The sequence below is a fragment of the Pelodiscus sinensis genome, chromosome 11, assembly GCF_049634645.1.
Source record: "Pelodiscus sinensis isolate JC-2024 chromosome 11, ASM4963464v1, whole genome shotgun sequence".
In the NCBI taxonomy this organism is placed as follows: Eukaryota; Metazoa; Chordata; order Testudines; family Trionychidae; genus Pelodiscus; species Pelodiscus sinensis.
Window position 1 is genome coordinate 20,396,889 of NC_134721.1, and position 20,496 is coordinate 20,417,384.

Below are 20,496 nucleotides of genomic sequence, written 5' to 3' on the forward strand. Positions count from 1 at the left end.
CGGTGCCGACCCTGACCCCCGCCCCTGGGTGCACGGCGCGTGCCCTGGCCCCGACCCCGGCCTCTGCCCCCACACGTGCCCTTGCTGGCCCTGGCGTCGGCCTTGGCCCCACCCCCGGGGGCGCCGCGCGGAACCTGGGCAGCCCCTGCCTGGGATCGCAGCACATGCCGGTGCCGACCTCGGGCGTGCGGCGCATGCTTGGCCACGCCCCCAGTCACGCGGCCTGTGAGCGGCCCCGCCCCCATACGCACAGCCTGTGAGCGGCCCCGCCCCCAGGTGCCCGGGAGCCCCAAAACGTTGGGGACCACAGGATTAGCGAATGCTGGAAAAGACACTGATGCTCATGGCGCTGATCAGTGTTTGATTGTTTCCTTGTATACCCCGTTTTGCCATTTCTTATCTCATGTGCTCGCTGACACAGGGGCTGTTCTGTATCTGTACATCACTGGACCCCCATGGCAGCTGGCAGCTGCTCTGGTTTGGTTTGTTCCAAATTCCTTACTTTTGCTACAAATCTTCAGAATTTTAGCTGACTTATTATTATGCCGAACGAAGTGGTGGCAGTTATGAAACTATAGCTACATGACTGATTTCACATTTTCATTGTCAAGTAAAACATAGAAGTAAATACAGTTAAAACCAAAATGCCCTAAGACTATCATTAACTTGCTTTGTAACTTATGCAACAAGTAACAGCATGTCACAAATAAGGGCAATTTTCTTTAGAAGATCTTACAAAAGCAGCTAGTTTAGGCTCCTGCCTTTCAGCTGTCACCTCTCTTGGGCAGATACCCACAACCCTTCCACTGCTGACTGGAATATTAAGGCTTCCTATCTCCTTGATTACTGTGATAGCCCCAACTCGGGTGGGCAAAAGGGCCTTCATGGGCCAGATGCAGCCTGCCAAGCGGGTTGATCAGGCCTGCGGAGGCCCTGCCACTCTCCCACTTTCAGGCCAATTAGGATCTGGGGGCAGGAGAGCGCGCAAAGCTTCCTCCTACCCTGCTAAGAGCACGGGGCACTTTGAAGTGCCATACGCTGCTTGCAGGGCAGGAGGACACATCATGCGCTCCCCCGCCCCCAAACTCTGATTGGCCTGGGGGCAGGGGAGCTGTGCAAAGTTTCCTCTGCCCACCCTCAAGCACGTGGCACTTCAAAGTGCCGTACGTTCGTGCAGCTCCCCCACCCTCAGGTCCCGAATGGCCTGGGGATTTGGGGGGGGGGGAAGAACGTGAAGCCTCCTCCCGCCTTGCGAGGAGCGCTGCAGTGCCACGTGCTCCTGGTGGGGGGAGGGTATGGTGGGGTGAGGCTTTGCATGACCCCCTGCCCCCAAGCTCTGATTAGTCTGGGGGAGCATGCAAAGACTCTTCCTGCCCTGCCAGGGGCACGGCTGCCTGGAGAGGGGGGGGGGGGGGGGGAGAGAGGCAAAAAGACTCCTCCATCCCCAGACCAATCATGGTCTGGGGAAGCCCAGAAGCATCTTGGCCCCACGCCTTCGGGTTTAGGCCCCACCCCTTCTAAAGAGGCCCAAAGCCACATCAATAATTTTTGGCCAGGGGCCACTTCAAAAATTTTTGTCCACCCCTGCCCCAACTGAAAAAGAATGTTCTCACCAGAGGCTATGCCCGGTGTTTTGCCTATATAGGTTACAACACTAAGCAAGCAAATATGTTGTGTAGCAATGCATAATAACACTTAAGAAAAAGAGCTTATTGTTCAAACTGCAGGTGTGCGGGGGTGAGGGTGATGTCTTCTTACCTTATCTGTAACTGATGGCAAGATACAGTACATCGGCACATAGGGGCAGCCATAATATTAAGGATGTTTGGGTGAAAGTTCTGATTTAACAGCTCTTTTTATTCTCTGTGACCGGGAAAGGGCTGTTTTAGTACTCTTTCTTCATTGTAGTCAATATAGAAAGTACAAAATCTTTAATACACAGGTAGCTGCAGCAATGCTTTAAAGTGAAAGTGTGACTACAACAGGTGTGACTACAACCACGTAAACCATCTCCAAAAGGGGAGTAACACTGCTCGGAGCCTGCTTACACAGACCCTTTACAGTACTGTAACTTGCTGAGCTTGGGAGGTACAGAGGGTGCATGATTTTCCACACCCCCTAAACAAGAAAGCTGCTGTGTACATTTAAACACAGCCAAGAAATTGAGCTATTTAACTTTGAAGTTAAATAGCTTAGAGGATTGAATGTGAACCAGAAACTCTTAATTAGCCATGGAATGGAAAGACATCCACTGCAGACCCAAATTACTAATTTATTTTACCCCTCCAGTTCTTAAGCTGGTCCTGCTTTTATGAATTAGCTTTAAAATACGCACCTAAAAGGCTCTCCTACTAGACGTACAAAGGAATTATTTTGTATTTACCAAATGAGGATTAGTTCTCCTGCAACTGACGACAGGCATGTTGAAGTTCTTCCATAACAGATTCAAATAGCTGCCATTTGAAAAGAGGCTGGCAGGCAACAAACACGCCTTCAAAGTATTTGCATTTCTTTTGACATAATGAAAAATATGCAAGAGAAATTCTGTTAGCAAAATGTAAACAAGACTTGTTGGCAAACTGATAGCTCTTTTAGAAGTCTGGCTTACGCTACTTTACTGACCTGTGAATCTGAAATACTGCTATTCATGCTCCCACTTTAATTTCCTCAGCCACTCCCTCTAAAAAAATTGTTCCTAACTAACTGAAATTTTCCCAATAAACCAAGCAGGGAAGCTTGTCTGCTTCTTATGGGTACAGCATGTATAATTTAAAACAGGTATATTTAAAAAAAAATTAAATCAATTTCACAAAATATCTTCACTGTGTGCTGGACCATTTCCACTGATTTGTCGTGCTCGTTTACCAAGGAATTCCTACCACTAGTGCTGCAAACAACAATAGCTCCAAGTCAGGAAAGCAGCACAACACAGACACCTCTCAGAAGTTATACACAGTGTCCCATGGAGTGGAGAGAATTATTCTTGCACAACATTTTTCCAAGAAATGTTGAGAAGCAATGATTACAGCAACAGATTAAGAGTCTAGCAATATTAATTCTATCCCAGCTAGAGGAAAGAATTGCTATGACATCAGGGAAATTATTTGACCTCTAAGCTTCGCCATCTGCAACAAGGGGATACTTGCATGTGTCACAACGATGCTGATATTCATTCAGTTGTTTCCAAATTGATCTGAGGTCTTTGGGGCTGTGTCCAGACTCAGGGGTTTTTTCGAAAAAAGTAGCCTTTTTTCGAAAAAACTTCACCTGCGTCTAGACTGCAGTCGCGTTCTTTTGAAATTAAATCGAAAGAACGCGGCTTTTCTCTCGACAGCGGTAAACCTAATTCCATGAGGAAGAACGCCTTTTTTCGAAAGTGCTCTTTCGAAAAAAGGCGTTCTTGAAAGCAAACAGGGCTTTTTAGAAAGAGAGCATCCAGACTCACTTGCTGCTTTTTCGAAAAAGCGGCTTGCTTTTTTGAAAGTTCCACGTGCAGTCTAGACTCTCTCTTCCGAAAGAGGCTTGAAGTCTAGACATAGCCTGGGTGAAAGGTGACAGAAGTGCATATTACAGATGTACTAACCAATGGGATAAGAGGAAAAGTGCTCTCCTGGATTAATTGTCTGTTAAAAGACAGGCAACAAAGGGAAGGCATAAGCAGTCAGTTCTAAGAATGGAGAGAAGTAAATGGTGGTCCCCTCATGCATCTGTTCTGGGACCAATCCTTTTCAACATATTCAAAATGATCTGGAAAAAGGGGTAAACAGTAAGGTGGCAAAATTTGCAGATGATACAATACTACTCAAGATAATTAAGTCCCAGCAGACTGCAAAGATCTATAGAAGGATCTCTCAAAACTGAGTGAGAGGGCAACAAAATGACACATGAAATTTAATGATGATAAAAGCAAAGAAATTAGGTATGTAAGCAACTAGTCAAGTCACTACTCAACTACTTGCTTCCTCCCCCTTGCTGTCTCTGATACAGAGACAGCAAGGGGGGAGGGGGGGAGAACAGGAGCTGGGAGGAACCGGCTAAAAAGCAGGTTCCCCCCAGCACCATCTCTGTGGGGGGATGGGGCCAGAGAGAGAAAAGGGAAGGGGAGGAAAACATGCAGACATCCGGACCCAGCACAGTTCCAATACCCTGCTGTGACTCTTCATTTTAAATTGTATCAACTACACGATTACCAATTACCCACTTCTTAACATCCTTAAAAGAAATGCATATTGGAAAACAATCCCAATTATACATATAAAATGATGGGATCTCAGTTAGGAGTTACCAGGTCAGACCAGAAAGATCTTGTGGATAGTTCTCTGAAAACATCCACTCAATGTGCAGCAGCAGCCAAAAAAGTGAACAGAATGTTGGTAATCATTGAGGCTATGTCTAGACCACGTAGAATTTTTAAAAGAGGCTATGCAAATTCTGCGGAAGTTTGCATATCTTCTTCCTATCTCACTTTTGAAAGAGGATCTTTCAAAAGTGAAAGTAGTCTGGACATGGCTTTTTTTTTTTTTAAAAAGAAAAAACCCTTAAAAAACGAGGTTTAAAGTCCCCCCGCCCCTCCAAGGGTTTTTTCCCTGGGGGGAAAAAAAACAAAACCCTGCATCCAGACTACTTTCACTTTCAGAATTTGCATGTCCTCTTTCAAAAAACAAAAAAACCAAAAAAAACGTAGTTTAGCCTTCCCCTCCGAAAGAGATAGATAAGATAGAATACCATATTGCCTCTATATAAATCAATAGTACTCCCACATCTTGAATAGTGTGTACAGATGTGATCAGCTCATCTCAAAAAAGTTATTGGTGTTGGAAAATGTTCAAAAAAGGACAACAAACATTATTAGGAGTATAGAACGACTGTCATGAGGAAACATTAATGAGACTAGCACTTTTCAGCTTGGAAAAGAGACAGCAAAGAAGGAATATGACTGGGGTCAATAAAATCATGACTGGTGTAGAGAAAGTAGAAAAGTGTTATTTACTTCTCATGACAAGAACTAGGGGTCACCAAATGAAATAAATAAGCAGCAGGTTTAAAAACAAAAAAGGAAATATTTCTTCTGACAATGCACAACCTGTGAAACTCTGCCTGAGGATGTTATGAAGGTCAACAATAGAAGTTGTAGATACATTCATGGACAGTAGATCCATCAATGGCTATTAGGCCGGGATGGGCAGGGATAGTGTCCCTAGCCTCTGTTTGTCCGACGCTGGGAACAGGTTACAGGGAATGGATCATTGGATGATTACCTGTTCTGTTCAATCCCTCTGGAGTACCTGGTACTGGCCACTATTGGAAGACAGGATTTCAGGCTAGATAGACCTTTAGTCAGATGCAGTATGGCCATAATGGTACACTTAATATGAAAGGCCAAGGCACACTTTATGTAAAGAGTGCAGAACCGTGTTCCTGTCAGTGTAATGGGGCTTTGGGAAGAAGGCAGGGAGAAAAACGTCCTTAATGACATGAAAGAATGACACTACATTTGGTGGGAATGAGGGGTGATACAGCTGCGCTTTATAACAGACAGTGTACAGGAGCTCAGAGGTAAGTATATTCAACTCTTGACACTGTCTGGCAGAGATAATCTCTCTGACACTTCAACACCTTATGCGTAACTTGGGGACTGCCTGTACCTTCATCTTGCATGACTGTAGCTATTTCATCCAAAGACAACAGTGAACCACAGAAGGGTCCTAAAACATGCTGGGTGACTGAATACACATACAGGCAGTCCCCGGGTTACATGGATCCGACTTACATCGGATCCCTACTTACAAACGGGGTAAGGCAACCCTGCACTAGCTGCTTCCCCCCAGCAGATCAGGGAGACGCGAAGCTAGCGCCCCTCCCCAGCAGACCAGGGAGATGCGGAGCGGCTTTTCTCAGCAGACACCTCACCTTGAGAATAAAGGACTGAGGGAAGTGAGGTGTGGGAGAATAAAACTGACCTCTGGAGAAATGTTTGGCTAGAGTTTTTTTAATTGTATCCTTTGGTATATATGGTTGTGACTACTTTCTTCCACTATTTGATCTGAGGAAGTGGGTCTGGCCCACGAAAGCTCATCATCTAATAAACCATCTTGTTAGTCTTTAAAGTGCTACATTGTCCTGCATTTTGCTTCAACTACCCCAGACTAACACGGCTACATTTCAATCACTACCCTACAATATGTACTAGTTCCGACTTACATACAAATTCAACTTAAGAACAAACCTACAGTCCCTATCTTGTACGTAACCCGGGGACTGCCTGTATTCCCAGATAAGCACCTGAAGTTCACATAAAAAATAAATTTTTTTTTAAATACAAAGACAAAACACACATTTCTCCCCTCCCTTCAACCTGCCTGACGGTATTATGTAATTGTTAAAGCAAAGGTCTGAGAGTCAGGACAAGAGTCTTAACCACAGTTCCATCTTAACCCTGCTATATAAACTTTGACATTCACAGCCACTTTTCCTGTTTTTCACAACATTTTGTGTTTCCAAACGTTTGTAAGATGATTTCAAATTCCAGACAGGAGTTAACCATTAATTCCAAAATATTAAACTCTTTTTGGGGCTACACCCAGAGGAGATAAAAATCTCTCACTCACCAATTGTACATAGAACTTGTCTAGTTCCTATTACAGATGTGTGCTATTTTCCTAGTTAAAAACAAACAATGTTCATTTACACACAGTTATGAGTTCTCGCTTTCATGGAAGTATATTTTGTAGCAGAAACTCACCTCTCAGAACTGGGAATAGACACCAGCCAGGTCTTATTACAGGTCCCCAACTTTAGCCAATGTCACTATGCTAGAAAAAATAAAACCCATAGCACTCTCAATTTCCTGCCTTCAGTCTGCCTCTTCCCCCATTTGAATTTCAGGATGTTCAGAATGCTCTGTAATATATTAAACTAAATTAGAAAAGTTATCTAGGTCACGTAGCATGTTATTATTTTAGTTACACACCAACCTTTAAAAGGCCTTTACTCCTTTGTTCCTCCTCTGCCCCTCCCCTTCCCCGCCCAAAAAAGCCACGGAAGGCTGACCCATCACACACTTCTAGAACAATGTCCTCCTTTGGTCAAATTTCACCATAGTGAGGTAGAAGTAGATTTACTGACTGCCACTGCTAATGAAAGTCAATGTGAAAGTATAAGATGTTGAGAAAAGATGGAAGTATTTATTAGGAATGTAATAGCGTAGCCAGTTAAAAGTTTAACCAATAAGCAGATGCTTATTGGTTAACACTATAAGCTACAGGCAATCCCCCACATCCCTGGAGCTCTGCATTTAAAGTATTTTGGGAGCCAGCGTGTAAGCATGCTGGCTCAGTCCTGGCTCACTCTGGGTCCGACAGCTACCTCACTGCAGAGCCACAGCAGGGGTATTGTCAGACCTGGAGTGAGCTGGGACTGAGCCAGTGTGTTGGATCTCAAGCTCTTTTAAATGCAGAGCTGCTTACTAGTTAATCGTGTAGCTGACAAAAATGTTGCTGGCTACACAATTACTGAATTACACGCTTCCTAACATCCCTAGTATTTATAAAGATTCATAAGGAGAAAGACAGTGTGTAATATCAGTGCTCACACAGTGATTCCTCAAGGCCTGAAGATATATTTATTCCATTCAATAGGTTTGTATTTCATGTTCTTTTTTTCCTTAAGATAAGAAAGACACTCAGATAAATAGAACTGGAAGGCAAGAGAGAGTCAGGTAAATGGTTGACTGCTCTCTAGCTCCCGGGCACTGAGGCATTTTCATGGGATAATCAAGTCTCTTTTCACAATCTTATGACATTTTATGTGGAGGATGGTCTTATAGCTCACACACAACAGGGCACTCAAGTCTGAAGGACTGTGACCTTGAGCAAATTACTACTTCTCTGAGCCTGTTGAATCTATAAGACGAGAGTAATATTACCTATGTCACAAAGGGGAGTTATGAAAGTTACCAACATCTGTAAAGCACTTTTTAGATCTTGGGATGAAACAAAGATTTTAATTTTTTCTGATTCAGTGTTTGACAGACAAACAAAACATTAGCATAACAAGCCTGAGTCAGGTATGGCCAAGTTCTAACGACCATTAATACAGACACCTTCTGATTTTGGGCAGAAGTTTCCATCTCTATGATGTGTCTTCATCTATAAAAATTGGGCAAAAATCATCTCTGTGTCTCAGAAGCATTGTGAGAGGTGTGTTTGTTTTTTAAAACATAGCCAATGGAAGTTCTAAATCAGTGTTAAAGGAGTGAAAAATGTGTGGATAAAAGACACCCATTTCAAAAAAAGCGATTATTTTATAAGCAACCATTAGAACATTCCTACAGTAAGTTCAAATGAGACCATCTCACATATATAATGGAATTCTGATATTCTGGTGCCAGTAATGCATCAATGCACATGTGCCTAGTCAATCAATTTATTTTTGAAAGTTCTTTATATTTTAGTAATATGTATATAAGAACTGTATGTCAAGGGTTCTTTCTCTCAAGAAAAAAATCAGTCAGATAATATTTTATTTCTAGTTTGATTTTCCTCCATAACAAATAAAAATATTAGTTAGCTACAGCAGAGGGAGCCCACATTTCAAGAGTCTGCTTTCTGTTCAGATAAGTAACAATTTACTATAAGGCTTCTTTACTTTCCAACTCCTGAGCAACACAGACATTGTGTTTCACTCCCTACACTGTGCGATATTAACACCAGTTTCTGTGCCTAGTAAACAAGCACCATTGTTTTATTTCCCTTTTAAAAAAAAAAGCATTATTTAGGTCTTGCACTATTTTTTTTTTTATAAATGATGCTCAGAAGAGTACATACCTCCAATAAATAACCACAGTAACTCTTCTTTTCTTGCATAGAAGTGCTTGCAGTTATAATCCAAAAAATCTTCAAAAAAGTTTCATTTTAGAAAGAAAATGGAGATCAATTCCATAGGAAATAGATACAGTCTGAGGTGTGGGTGTGATTTGTCTTCTAGATTTGTAGACAGCTGTAATTAGCACTGTGGTTCAATTTCAATGCAAATCTTGGCAAAAAATGCTTCTTTGTACAGGAATAAGATCTGCTGGAATTAACAAGCATAGCAAGAAAGAAAAATCATTAATAGCTGATAATCTATTATAGGGATTTAATAGCATAGTTGATTAACCTATAAGCTTTTGCTTTATTGGTTAATGCTATAGACTATGCACATCCCATCCACCACCCACCCCCAAATACATATTTTAGCAGGCTGGCCAGCAGCACAGCTCAGTCCCAGCTTGCACCGAGTCCAGGACCTACTCCTGCTGCAAGTCTGCATTTAAAGTGTATTTGGAGCCAGGCAGACAGGCAGCCCAGCTCAGTTCTGGCTCATGCCAGGTCTTGGAGCTCAGATTCCCCCCAACCCGGACTGGGGCTGCTACCACCCTGTGCTGCTATATCAGAGGCAACAGCAGAGGCATGCGCACGGAGTGTACCGGGTGTGCACAGGCACATCCTAATGTTTCAAAAGGGCATGAGCGAAGGAGCGCCGCTTCAGCGCTCTGGGGAACGGATGCTGAACCAGGTTTGCCACGCATGCGCGGCCAAAACCGGCGGGTCTTAGAACCCCATGGAAAGAGGCGGCAGGGACGCAGCAATGTCACCCAGCCACCCCATCAAGCGAGGTGAGTTTCAACCCCGGGCAGGAAGGCGGGGGGAGGGGGTGCCCCAGGCAGGGGATCGAGTGCAGCATGGCTGCCTCCCCCTCCCCCCGAGCTGCTCCCATCCCCTCTTCCTCCCAGCCAGTCCCTACCCCCCAGCCAGTCCCGCTTCCTCCCCTCTCCCACCCCCCCGCCCAAGATCAAGTGTGTCCGTTTTTTTTGGGGAGGGTCTAACCTGGCAACCCTACGAGTCCGACCCAGTGCAGGCTCCAAGTGATGGGGACTGCTGGAACTTTGGGAACCAGAGACTGCGGGGTGGGGATTTGTGGCCCAAAAGGGGGCTGAGAAACCTAAGAAACAGAGTAGGGGGAGCACCAGAAGGGTGACAGTCAGGGCGACCCTAGAACTCTGTTACAGACCAGCTGGCGGCTGCTGGAAGAGGAGCGAAAAATAGGGGGTTCAAGTCAGAGAGGAAGGGGCTTGTGCTGAGGAGAGGGGGGCAGGTCAGGAGAAGAAAGGGGAAGGCACCAAGGGACAGGGTGTAGGAGAGAGAGAAATGCCAGGGGGCCAAGTGGAGACAATCAGGAAAAGGGCAGGAGGGGATGGGTCAGTGGGGGGGGGGGGGGGGACAGGATGATGCTAGGACACGAGAGGGGAAGGGCTTTGGGGGCTAGAGGGGAGAAGGGGAGGTGCTGGGAGAAGGCTTGAAAGACGGGGTGGGCATGCGGAAGGCAGGGATGGAGCAAGGCACGTGTGAGGGCACAGGAGCATGAGGGGAACAGGGGCAGAGGATGGTGAGGGGGTGGGCATCAGGGAAAAAGGCAAAGGAGGCAGGGTCAATGAGGGAGGGGGGGCACCAGGAGGGTGCAGGGGTAAGGGAAGGTGCAGGTGCCAGGGGATTGTGGGGGGTGAAGCAGAAGGGCAAGCACCTGCAGGGGAGGGACCAGCACAAGAGAGGAGCAGGGTAGGTGTGTAGAGGGAGGTGTTAGGAGAGGGGATGAGGAGGGGTAGCTCACATGATCAGAGTGGGGCTACTGGAGGAGTGGGCACAGGGGAGGGGAGAGAAAGGCTGGTGGTGGGGGCAGGTCTCAGGAAGGCTGAGGGCAGTGAGAAGGGCAGGAGTCAGGACAGCAGAGGTGGGTGAGGGGTTTGGGGAGGGGGCCAGTAGGCACCAGGGGAGCTGATGGAGCAACCGGAGGAGACAGAGCAGCAGAGGGGAAGGTAGAGGTTCATAAGATATTTATTAATAACTTGGGTGCCACAGTGGCATATCCAAACAAGCCACAAACTCAGTACTGGTTCACAACACAAAATGTATTGTGCTCATAGGAGGAAACTTAGAAGGAATACTTCCCCCAGCCTCTCCACCCCCCGAGTTAATGTCACACACATTGGGTTAATGCAATTGCAGGATAGTTGCATGAGGGAGGTTTGGTGAGGGCCAAACTAATCCCTAATGGTAAGAGGATGGTGGGAAAAGACCTTGGGGGGGGGGGTCCACATGACACCTTTTATTTCTGGTCATGTGTCCATATTACCCCAAAAGTGTTACCCCCAGAAGCGTGGCTCATGGAGGTCAGGGGGTGTGGCTAATGGGGGGGTCAGAGTACACTTAAAAAAATTCTTTGGGTGCACACCCTAATGAAATGTGCTGCGCACGCCTATGGGCAACAGTGCAAGGTGACAGGCAACTACTCCATGAGGGGACCTGGTTTTTAAACTGGCTCCACTCACAGACCAACTCCCACCTGGCACCCCATGCTGCTCCCTCTGATAGAGGCAGCAGCATGGAGTGACAAGGGGCTCGTTGGGAGTGGGGCCGGATTGCACAGCTGCAAGCGCCATCCCTAGGGACTACAGAATAGTCGAGTAACCAATAAGGATTAATGAGGTTAATCAACTATGCTATTAACTAATATTTAACATGCCTAATCTGTGAAACAGCAGCACACATTCATGCTCTGCGAAGTCTAAAAGCCTGATGTAGATGAAATAATTAAACTCTTAATGGAACACTGGGCTTTTGACACGTGCCAATGCCTTGTTAAGCAACATCTTTGAAACCAAAAACAGGACAAGCAGCCATTAAAATTACAGCCTCTTCCCGACTTATGAACCGGTTACTGACCAAGCAATTGGCTGTAAGTCGGTTTGTTCGTAAGTCGGACCCCACTGAGTTACACGCGACTGCGCTGTTCGTAAGCGCAGATCGCGTTCGTAACTCGGGGTTCGCCATTTACGACCGCTTTGGTCATAACTGCAAACAGTCGTAAGTCGACCATTCGCAACTGAGGGACCAGCTGTAATACCCAAGCCAACCATTTTGAGCTGGCAACATACAGTTGGTGAAGTAGACGGGTATCCAGTAAAAGTTCTTTAAACCTCAAGAATTTGTGACTACAGTAGACTTCGGAACCTAGGTGGTGCCGGACTATTGGATATGCTGGAGTATTGGGAGGTCCTCCGGCGAGGGGCTGTGACAGGTCTGCCGGGACCCGCACTGCATCCGGGGGTGGGCGGGGAACCGTGTGGCAAGGGGCGAACCCTCTGCCATTTTACAGGGAGGCGGGGGAAGCCCCGCGCCACCACCAAGAGTTTCCAGAACAGGAGTAGGCTCCCCACTAGAGACTGCAGTACTGTAGTTATTGCCGAGCAGGGGGGTGAGGGGCAACGCTGGGGCACCAACCCAGCAGAACCCCAGCTGACCTGCTCTGCAGCTTCCCCAAGTCCGCCACTCATCAGTTTCAGCAGCGACAGCGGCGGACCTGGGGAAGCCGCACGAAGCAGAGCAGCTGAGGTGCTGCAGGGTTGGTCCCACAGCGCCAACCCTCACCTCCCTGCTCGGCACCCGGCAGCACCCCAGCTGCTCTGCTCCACTCCGCTTCCCCAAGTCTGCAGCTGCTGAAACTGACGAGTGGCGAACTTGGAGAAGCTCCAGAGCAGAGCAGCTGGGGTGCTGCTGGGTTGGTCCCGCAGCACCGACCCTTACCCCCCTGCTTGACGATAACTATAGTACTACAGTCTGGAGGGTGGGGAGCCTGCTCCCCTCCCGGAAACTCTCGGCGGTGGAGCGGGGCTTCCCCCGCCTTCCTGCAAAACGGCAGAGGGTTGCTCCTCACCCCAATGTTCCCCGCCCGCCCACCCCCCCAGCCAGTTGCAATGCAGGTCCCAGGAGACCCATCACAGGGGTATAATCCCCTTCCCCTGTTCTCCCCTTCCCTTTCCCAGCTAGGAGCGCCCATGGGACTCACAGCAGCTCCAATTGTCTGGCTGGCCAGAGCACTTCCGGGTTTCAGTTGATGCCAAACTATCGGGAGTGCCGGACAATTGGAGTTTTACTGTGTAATAGGCCATATGTTACCATCACAGCACAGAATTCTCGTTTTCTCTGGAAAAAAAGTAAAGTCTATCTACTTCAAGGAATCCAAGGCAAAAATCATTCACATTTGTACAGGCAAGGAAGCAGACACAAAGGGATATGTCTATAGCACAGCTAACTTGAATTCACAGAGTTCTGGCTAACAGGTTGTTTAACTGCAATGTAGACATTCAGGCTCAGACTAAAGCTGAGACTCTAGGACAGTGATGGGCAACCTGTGGCCTATCAGGGTTCTATGTGTGGCCCGCAAGAGATTTTGTTCATTGCTGCCCACATGCAGGGTTGCCAGATTATATTGCTTTTGCTACCAGTGTTACTAATGTGAAACACATGTAAAGGGCACAGAGTGAGGTGCATGCTGACTGCCAGAGCCCTGCAAAGGCGCACGTATCTGCTTCATATCCACTGGTATCCGCAGCTACAGATGTGTATGTAGATATTCATGGGACAGTTTTGTAGCAATGGATGTGGATACAGATACAAATTTTGTATCTAAACCCTACAAATTTGCAGATACCCGCTTTATATTCATGGTTATCTGCATCCTTAGACATCAGTGTGGATATCCATGGCTCATTCTTGCCAAAACAGATGCAGATACAAATGGGTTCTACTGATTGCACACAACATCGACTATGAGAGCCATGCACTCCCTCTGCACCCAAAGTGCTGATGCCGTTCATCTGGCACATCCTGAAAATTCTAGGTAAGCAAGTGCACTTAGCAAAATTACCCTATCCTGGGAGACCATCTTTGTCATAACCATCTTGCATCCCACTGAGATGAAGGAGGGTCACTCATGCAGTCCACTCACTAGCCTAGGTTGCCTATTACTACTAATCTAAGACCCTCTGAGGTGGGACGGTCATACTGTCTAGGCTCGAACTCAGTGGTTCCCAAAGTTTTCAGCATCATGCTCCCTTTTTGATTGTTGAGATGGGGAGTTGATGGGAGGCTGGGTCACCTCGCACCCCCCTCCCTGGAATTTCTTCACCCATGCTCCAACTTGAGCCAGAAGGTCTACGATGGAATTAAATAGCTCCTCAATCAAAACCTGAGTCAGCTAGTTCAAGCCAGCTGCAGGTACCTAACTGCAATTTAGATATACACAAGAAAGAGCAGTGACTCACCTCAAGTCACATGGCCAACTCATGGGATGAATTATGAATCAAATCAGGAATAGCAAAGCCCCAAACCCAATTTTAATTAAAAGCAGAAAGATACTATTAGCACATGTATTACTGAAGGAATGCTGCAATAAAATTAAATTCCGTGCCAAAAGAATAAAAATTCTGCATACAAATATTTAAAAATTCTGCGGATTTTTTTCTGTCAAACACGGAGACTCCAGCATCGCAGTGAACATAGTGAAGATACCACTGGCTGCACAGATGTGGGAGATCACCCTGTTGTGTCCCAAGAACGTGGATTCAGTGATGAAGCTGCACCCAACCCTGAAACAGCAAGGGCTGGACCTGCTCCAGAAACACCCTTGGACTCTAGTTCTTTTGAAATGTACATTTCAAAAGGAAGCCCCACAGGGCGCCTTCCCTGAACCTTTGAATGTACAAGAACCCCGGGGCTCTCGTACATTTCAAATGCAGAATCATAGCAGAAGCAACATGAGCCGAGACAACTTCAGTCCCCGCTCACGCCATTTTTCTGCAGTGCCTCTACATCCCCTGCCCCTTGGAGAGATGGTGCTGGGAGGAACCGGCTTTTAAGCCAGCTCCCTCCAGCACCAGCACTTGCTTCCCCCTGCTTGCTGCCTCTCTCTGATAGAGGCAGCAAGTGGTGGGGGGCGGAGGGGGGGAGGGGAACTAGTCACATCACTAGTCGACTAGTCTCTTACATCCCTACCCCAAGGTTGTGTAGAAACATAAGTAGTGAATTTTAACTTGGGATATTGATCATTTTTACTTTTCAACTCATCCTTCACCCGTGATTTACTCAACAACCCCTATGTCTAACTGATTACAGAAATATACTAGCACCAGTTTTGACTACTTGAAGTAGGAACACTTCTACAAGGAGCTTGGTCACAATACAAATTTCAGAAACAGACAAAACAGTACAGTCAATCCATTTGTAAGCAGCGTTCCCTGTAAGCTGTGTGCATGCGTGGTCACTCAGGAGAGATTCAAATGCTGCCCAGCTGATCAGCAGAACTCCTACAGCTAGGTTTTTTGTTTCTATTGGTGGTGCACATTCACACGTGCTCAGTTCACATGAAAAATATATTCTGTACATTCATGGAAAAGATTAGAGGGAACATTGTTTGTATGCCTTGCATAGTGCTCAGCAATTCTCTCAGAATGCGTCTTCCACTGTTTGGAAAACTTTCAGCACATTTTGTAAGTTGTAACTTACAATCCAACTATTAAGTACAACACTAAGCTGAGATTTATTCATGCCTATTGTAGAGCTGAAATATCAAACACTGAAATATTATAGCTTTAGCATACTTACTACAAATTAATGCTTGGGTATTTTAGTACCTAGGATAGCTGTTTTTCTAGCTGGAAAAAAGTTACAATTAATATGTAATCCGTAGCTTCAAAAAATGTACAGCCACCACAGCAACAAGAAATATTACCCCCTTTTACTTTTTCTGAAAGTACAGGCAGTCCCCGGGTTAAGTACAAGATAGGGACTGTAGGTTTGTTCTTAAGTTGAATCTGTATGTAAGTCGGAACTGGCGTCCAGATTCAGCCGCTGCTGAAACTGATCAGTTTCAACAGCGGCTGAATCTGGACGCCAGTTCTGACTTACATACAGATTCAACTTAAGAACCCCAGGCATCCCCAAGTCAGCTGCTGCTGAAACTGATCAGCGGCTGATTCCAGGAAGCCCGGGGCAGGGGCTTCCTGTAGTCAGCCACTGGTCAGTTTCAGCAGCGGCTGACTTGGGGATGCCTGGGGCAGAGCAGCTGGGGTGCTGCCCAGTTGGTCCAGTAGCGCCCAGAGCGGCGCTACGGGACCAACTGGCAGCGCCCCAGCTGCTGTACCACAGGTGTCCGGAGCAAAGCCATGGAGCACGGGGGCAGCGGGACAGCCCAGATGCGCCGCGGCTGTCCTGCTGCCCTCGGGCTCCGTGGCTTTGCTCTGCTTTGTTCCCCGTCCCCCTGGTCTGCAGACCAGGGGGACGGGGAGCAAAGCTGCGGAACACGCGGCCAGTGGACAGCCCAGACACGTCTGGGCTGTCCGCTGGCCGCGTGCTCCGCGGCTTGGCTCTGCTTTGCCCCCCCCCCGTCCCCCTGGTCTGCAGACCAGGGGGATGGGGGGGGGGGGCAAAGCAGAGCCAAGCCACGGAGCGCATGGGCAGCGGACAGCCCTGTCCGCTGGTCACGTGTTCCGCCGCTTTGCTTCCTCTCCCTGGTCTGCTGGAGACCAGGGAGAGGAACGGCCCCGTTCGTAACTGCGGATCCGACATAAGTCGGATCCGCGTAACTCGGGGACTGCCTGTAGCATGAAGCCTTAGATTCCTGTTTGACCCATCACCAAGCCCAGTGTCAATGACAAAAAAAATAATCTTACACTTGCTTCGATGTATTTGTCACTTCCAGACTATATTGGCTCACTGAACAACAATAATTAAATTACAGTCAGAAATAAAAATGTATGACAGATAAAAAGATGGGCAGTAGGGACTAACATTGCTACCTGGAGGGAGCAGTAGACACATCCCAGCAATAGAATGAATAGCAACATTTGGCTGTTCCACAGCAAGAGAGGGGCACCGGGACTCCTACCAGGCCATCATCAACCACTGGACAGTGTATATTCAATATAACCTGGAGTCCCTACTCAACTCAGACTAATAAAAAAAGAGGAATATTCAGCATTAGTTGGGTTGCTACTGCAAAAGTAGAAGACTCCTACTGACTTGCTTCTTCATCACCCTCATAACCTTTCCAAGGGAGAAGTGGACTCTTCTATACTATCCCTGTTGCCAACTTCGTGTGGGATAGTCTCTACAACCTAACCCAGGAGTAGGCAAACTTTTCAAACCAAAGAGCCAAATTACATCAAAATTCAGAACAAGTGGTCAACAAAGAGCCGCATAAGAATGCCCATTTGCATGACTGAAAATGTACAACTTATTGTTGATAACTGACAATAATAAATAAATAATAATAATAGCAGCATAAATGAAACATTGTACTCACAGACTATTTAATGGGACTTCTGCTGCTGCATCTTTTAACACATTTCATTGATGTTTACATCATAACTGGTCAAATTCAGGTTCATGCATGCATTCAAGCTACATGAGTAATTCTGCATTTTTAGAATTTTGAATTAATTTTTTATTTTACTGGAAAAAGTTGCATGCATTTTGGGAATCCAGAAGAGCCATATTTGGTTTCATACTGAGCTATATTTGGCTCAAAAGCCATAGGTTGCAGATCTCTGACCTAAACTATGATAACTTCCTTTTATGTTCCCACCTTCATGAGTAGTGTGCAAACATTGCTGTTTATAGGTTCAACTGTGAAGCTGACTTGAACCTGTAAGCAGCTATGTTTGCACACTCAGGAATACCTTATTACAGTCAAAGAGTAGCCCTGTAGTACCTGAGAGACACATACAGCCTCTGCTCATCTGAGGAAGTGAGTTTTGCCCACAAAAGCGCATGCTAACTTTATTTGTTTATTTGTAAGTCTCTAAGGTGCTACAGGGCTACTCATTTTTAAAGTTACTGACTAACACGGCTACCCCTCAGACTCTTATTACAGTCATTCACTTTCAGTGTTGCAGCAACTGTAAGAGCTACAAGTATGTTTTTAAAACGTACGTTCTGCTGAAATGGCTAATTTAAACCATCTGTACATGCATCCCACTTACCAAGGCAAGTAGATTATTTCAATTCCAGGTACTGTAGTGTGTTATTCTCCTCCTTTGCATTTCTCCTAACCTCCTTTCTGCTTCCCCCCAATCTGCTTCCACCTCTTCATTCATGCTGTTACCCTACATACGCAACAACCTTCTACTTCCTGTCTACCATGCAGCCTTCTCCTACTCCAAGACTCCCTAAGCTCAAATTCTCCCTTTGCTGCTCTCAGCACCAATGATTCCTCAACCTTCTATATATGATGTTGTTCCCATGCTATGTTGTTGTGGAACCAAAAAAACTCTCTGAAGCAGGAATCTTGTCTCCATATCTATCAGAAAACACTTGATACAGCATGTGTTTATGGTGTTATATGTACCGCTAGGCTATTCTAACTGTATTATCTTTACACACATAGCATTCTGAAACAACTGTTTTTCATGCCTGATCCTTTCCCCGAAAGTGATTTTTAAGAATTCTAGACCATTTTTAAAATTCCTTTATGACCATCACTACTGTATATTAAATGATACTTCATTCAATGTTTACATTCTTATATAAGAAATAGAGTTAACGGGGGGGGGGGGGGGGCAAGGCAATGGAGATACTGGCATGTAGCAAGTAATGACTAAAATCAGCTAAATCAGAAATTGTCATGTCGCTGCTACAGTATCTGAAATTATCAAAGCATCACAATGGGCACTGAAGGACTTCAGTGTTCAGATTTCCTGTAGATTTAAGCAGCAGCTTTCACAAAGGCATAGTAACAAAACCCCAGTAAACATACACAGGTCACTAGCTTTCATCTATAAGCTAGAGACTGTGGAGCTCACAAACTCTACTGCCACCAGTTACTTTCACTCTCTGAACGGCCTCCCTAATGCACTGCAGATTATAAGGAGCCTTTCCTTTTATTTAAATGCACCTACACTTTAGTGTCTGACTCAGTTTTCTTCCTCCTACTTCCGCCCCAGACCTACTCACTCTTTTCACTGCTAAATTCAAGACAGCTCCAAAACATAAAAGGTGTCAAGTACAGATTTTTTTAAACTCTCCCAAAAAGATGACACAAACAAAAATGCTGCTGTGATTTGAGGATACAAAGTCACAGCCAATGTTTTACAACAAAGCAATCCTGCATAGTCCCAGCTTATTTAAAGGAATTCTATTCTTTCTATGGTTATTCCATATCAGAAAGCAAAATGAGAGGGAAATTGTTTCCAGGAGCAGGAAACATAGTGGCATAGGATTAAAAGAGGCAGTTTGAACAGATTCAAGGGAGTAGAGGTTGTGATTTTGAACTATTTTAGAATCTGATTAATAATGCAGAGGGGGCACATCCCTGCCCCAAAACGGAGAAGTTGCTCCCTCCCTGCAATCACTACTCTCTCTCCCCACCCACATTGCTCTCCTCCAATCGGATAGGAGGCTGTTTCTCCCCAACTCCCTCCCCCCAAATCCAGAGCAGACACTATTTTGGGGGCAATGAGATCAGAGCCCCTTAGGGCCAAACAAGGGGGGAGGCTAGGAGCATAACCACCTGGAAATGGGATTCACAACCTTGGGGAAAAAGGACTCAACACCCTGGGAAGAGAAAGAAGCTGAATCAACACCTAAAAGAAAATGTGTGAGCGCAGCTCTGGGGAGGAAGAAAGGTAGAGGGGTTCTAACAACGGGGGGAGGGGAGAGGGACGCTCAAAGCCTCAGGGGATACGGGGTTTGTGTCTGTGGCAGGAGAAGAGATGGTGAGCTCAGTCCAAGGGGGGCCAGAACCCCCCCCCCCCAGGGGAACAAATGGGGAAGGAGGGAAGCTTAGCTCAGGGGGAGACGGCAGGGTCCCGAGGGAAGCACAGTTCGGGGTGAAAGGAAAGACTCCAAAAGGGGCGGGACGGGGGAAGCTCGACCCCGGGGGAAGCAGGAGGGGACCGGAGGGGAGCTCAGCCCGGGGGGAGGGGGAATGGAAGGACCACGGGGCAGCGGGGGGGGGGGGGGCGGAGGGGAGCCCGGGCGGGGGGTGGAAGGACCCGGAGGAGACAGGGGAGAGGTCGGAGGGGAGCCCGGACCCTGGCGGGGGGGGGGGGGGGGCTGAAGAGCCCCGGTGGCGCGAGCGGAGCCCACGCCCCGGCAGCTGGGGACGAGCCGGGCTCACTTACCGTCTGGGGGTCGGGAAGCGACACCCGGTCCCCGGCTGCTCCGGCGGCGCCTGCCCCATCCCCGGCTCCCGGCGCCGCCACCTCCAACCGTCCCGCCCTACGGCAACGCGCTGCGTCACCACGCAGGCACTGAGGCCGATCACGCTCTGTGAGGTCAGGGGGCTGGGCCATCCAGAGACACGCCCCCTATAGTGGGCGGGGCCTCGCCCCTGCCGGGAGCCGCGTGTGCAGCGCCTCCCTTAGCTGGACGCGAGGGTTGGGGGCCCAGCTGTCCCTGCAGCCCTGGTGGCTGAGTGAGGAGGGGATTTGGGTTCACTAGGTGAACTTCTGTGATGTGTCAAGGATGCTGAATAATCTGAGTTGGTTAGTCTGCAGCATTTGCTGCTCCACCATTCCCCCCCCTTCCCCCCCCCCCCCAAGAACAAAAACTGCTGCCTGGAGCACCATCTGCAATATTCCCGGGCTGCTTTGCAGAAGTGAGATTTACATTAGGTGAAGCT

General features: G+C 47.2%; 1 protein-coding gene across 10 annotated transcripts in view; it reads right to left on the reverse strand.

Annotated features, from left to right (window-relative positions):
• TMCC1 (transmembrane and coiled-coil domain family 1) overlaps window positions 1-20,155 on the reverse strand; it is a 230,927-nt gene extending 210,772 nt beyond the window's left edge. For 3 of the 10 annotated variants that reach the window (XM_075938749.1, XM_075938745.1, XM_075938738.1), the window contains exons 1-2: window positions 19,997-20,152; window positions 8,826-9,069 (exon numbers count right to left, since the gene is read on the reverse strand). Coding sequence is in view for 1 of the 10 variants with exons in the window: in XM_075938745.1 (XP_075794860.1) it covers window positions 8,826-8,864 (39 nt within the window). In the remaining 9 variants the exon portion in view is untranslated. Of the gene's footprint in view, window positions 1-6,742; window positions 6,901-8,825; window positions 9,073-19,996 lie in introns of all 10 variants that reach the window. The other 7 variants (XM_075938746.1, XM_075938742.1, XM_075938741.1 and 4 more) reach the window with 6 other exon arrangements.
• Between the last annotated feature and the right edge of the window lie 341 nt (window positions 20,156-20,496).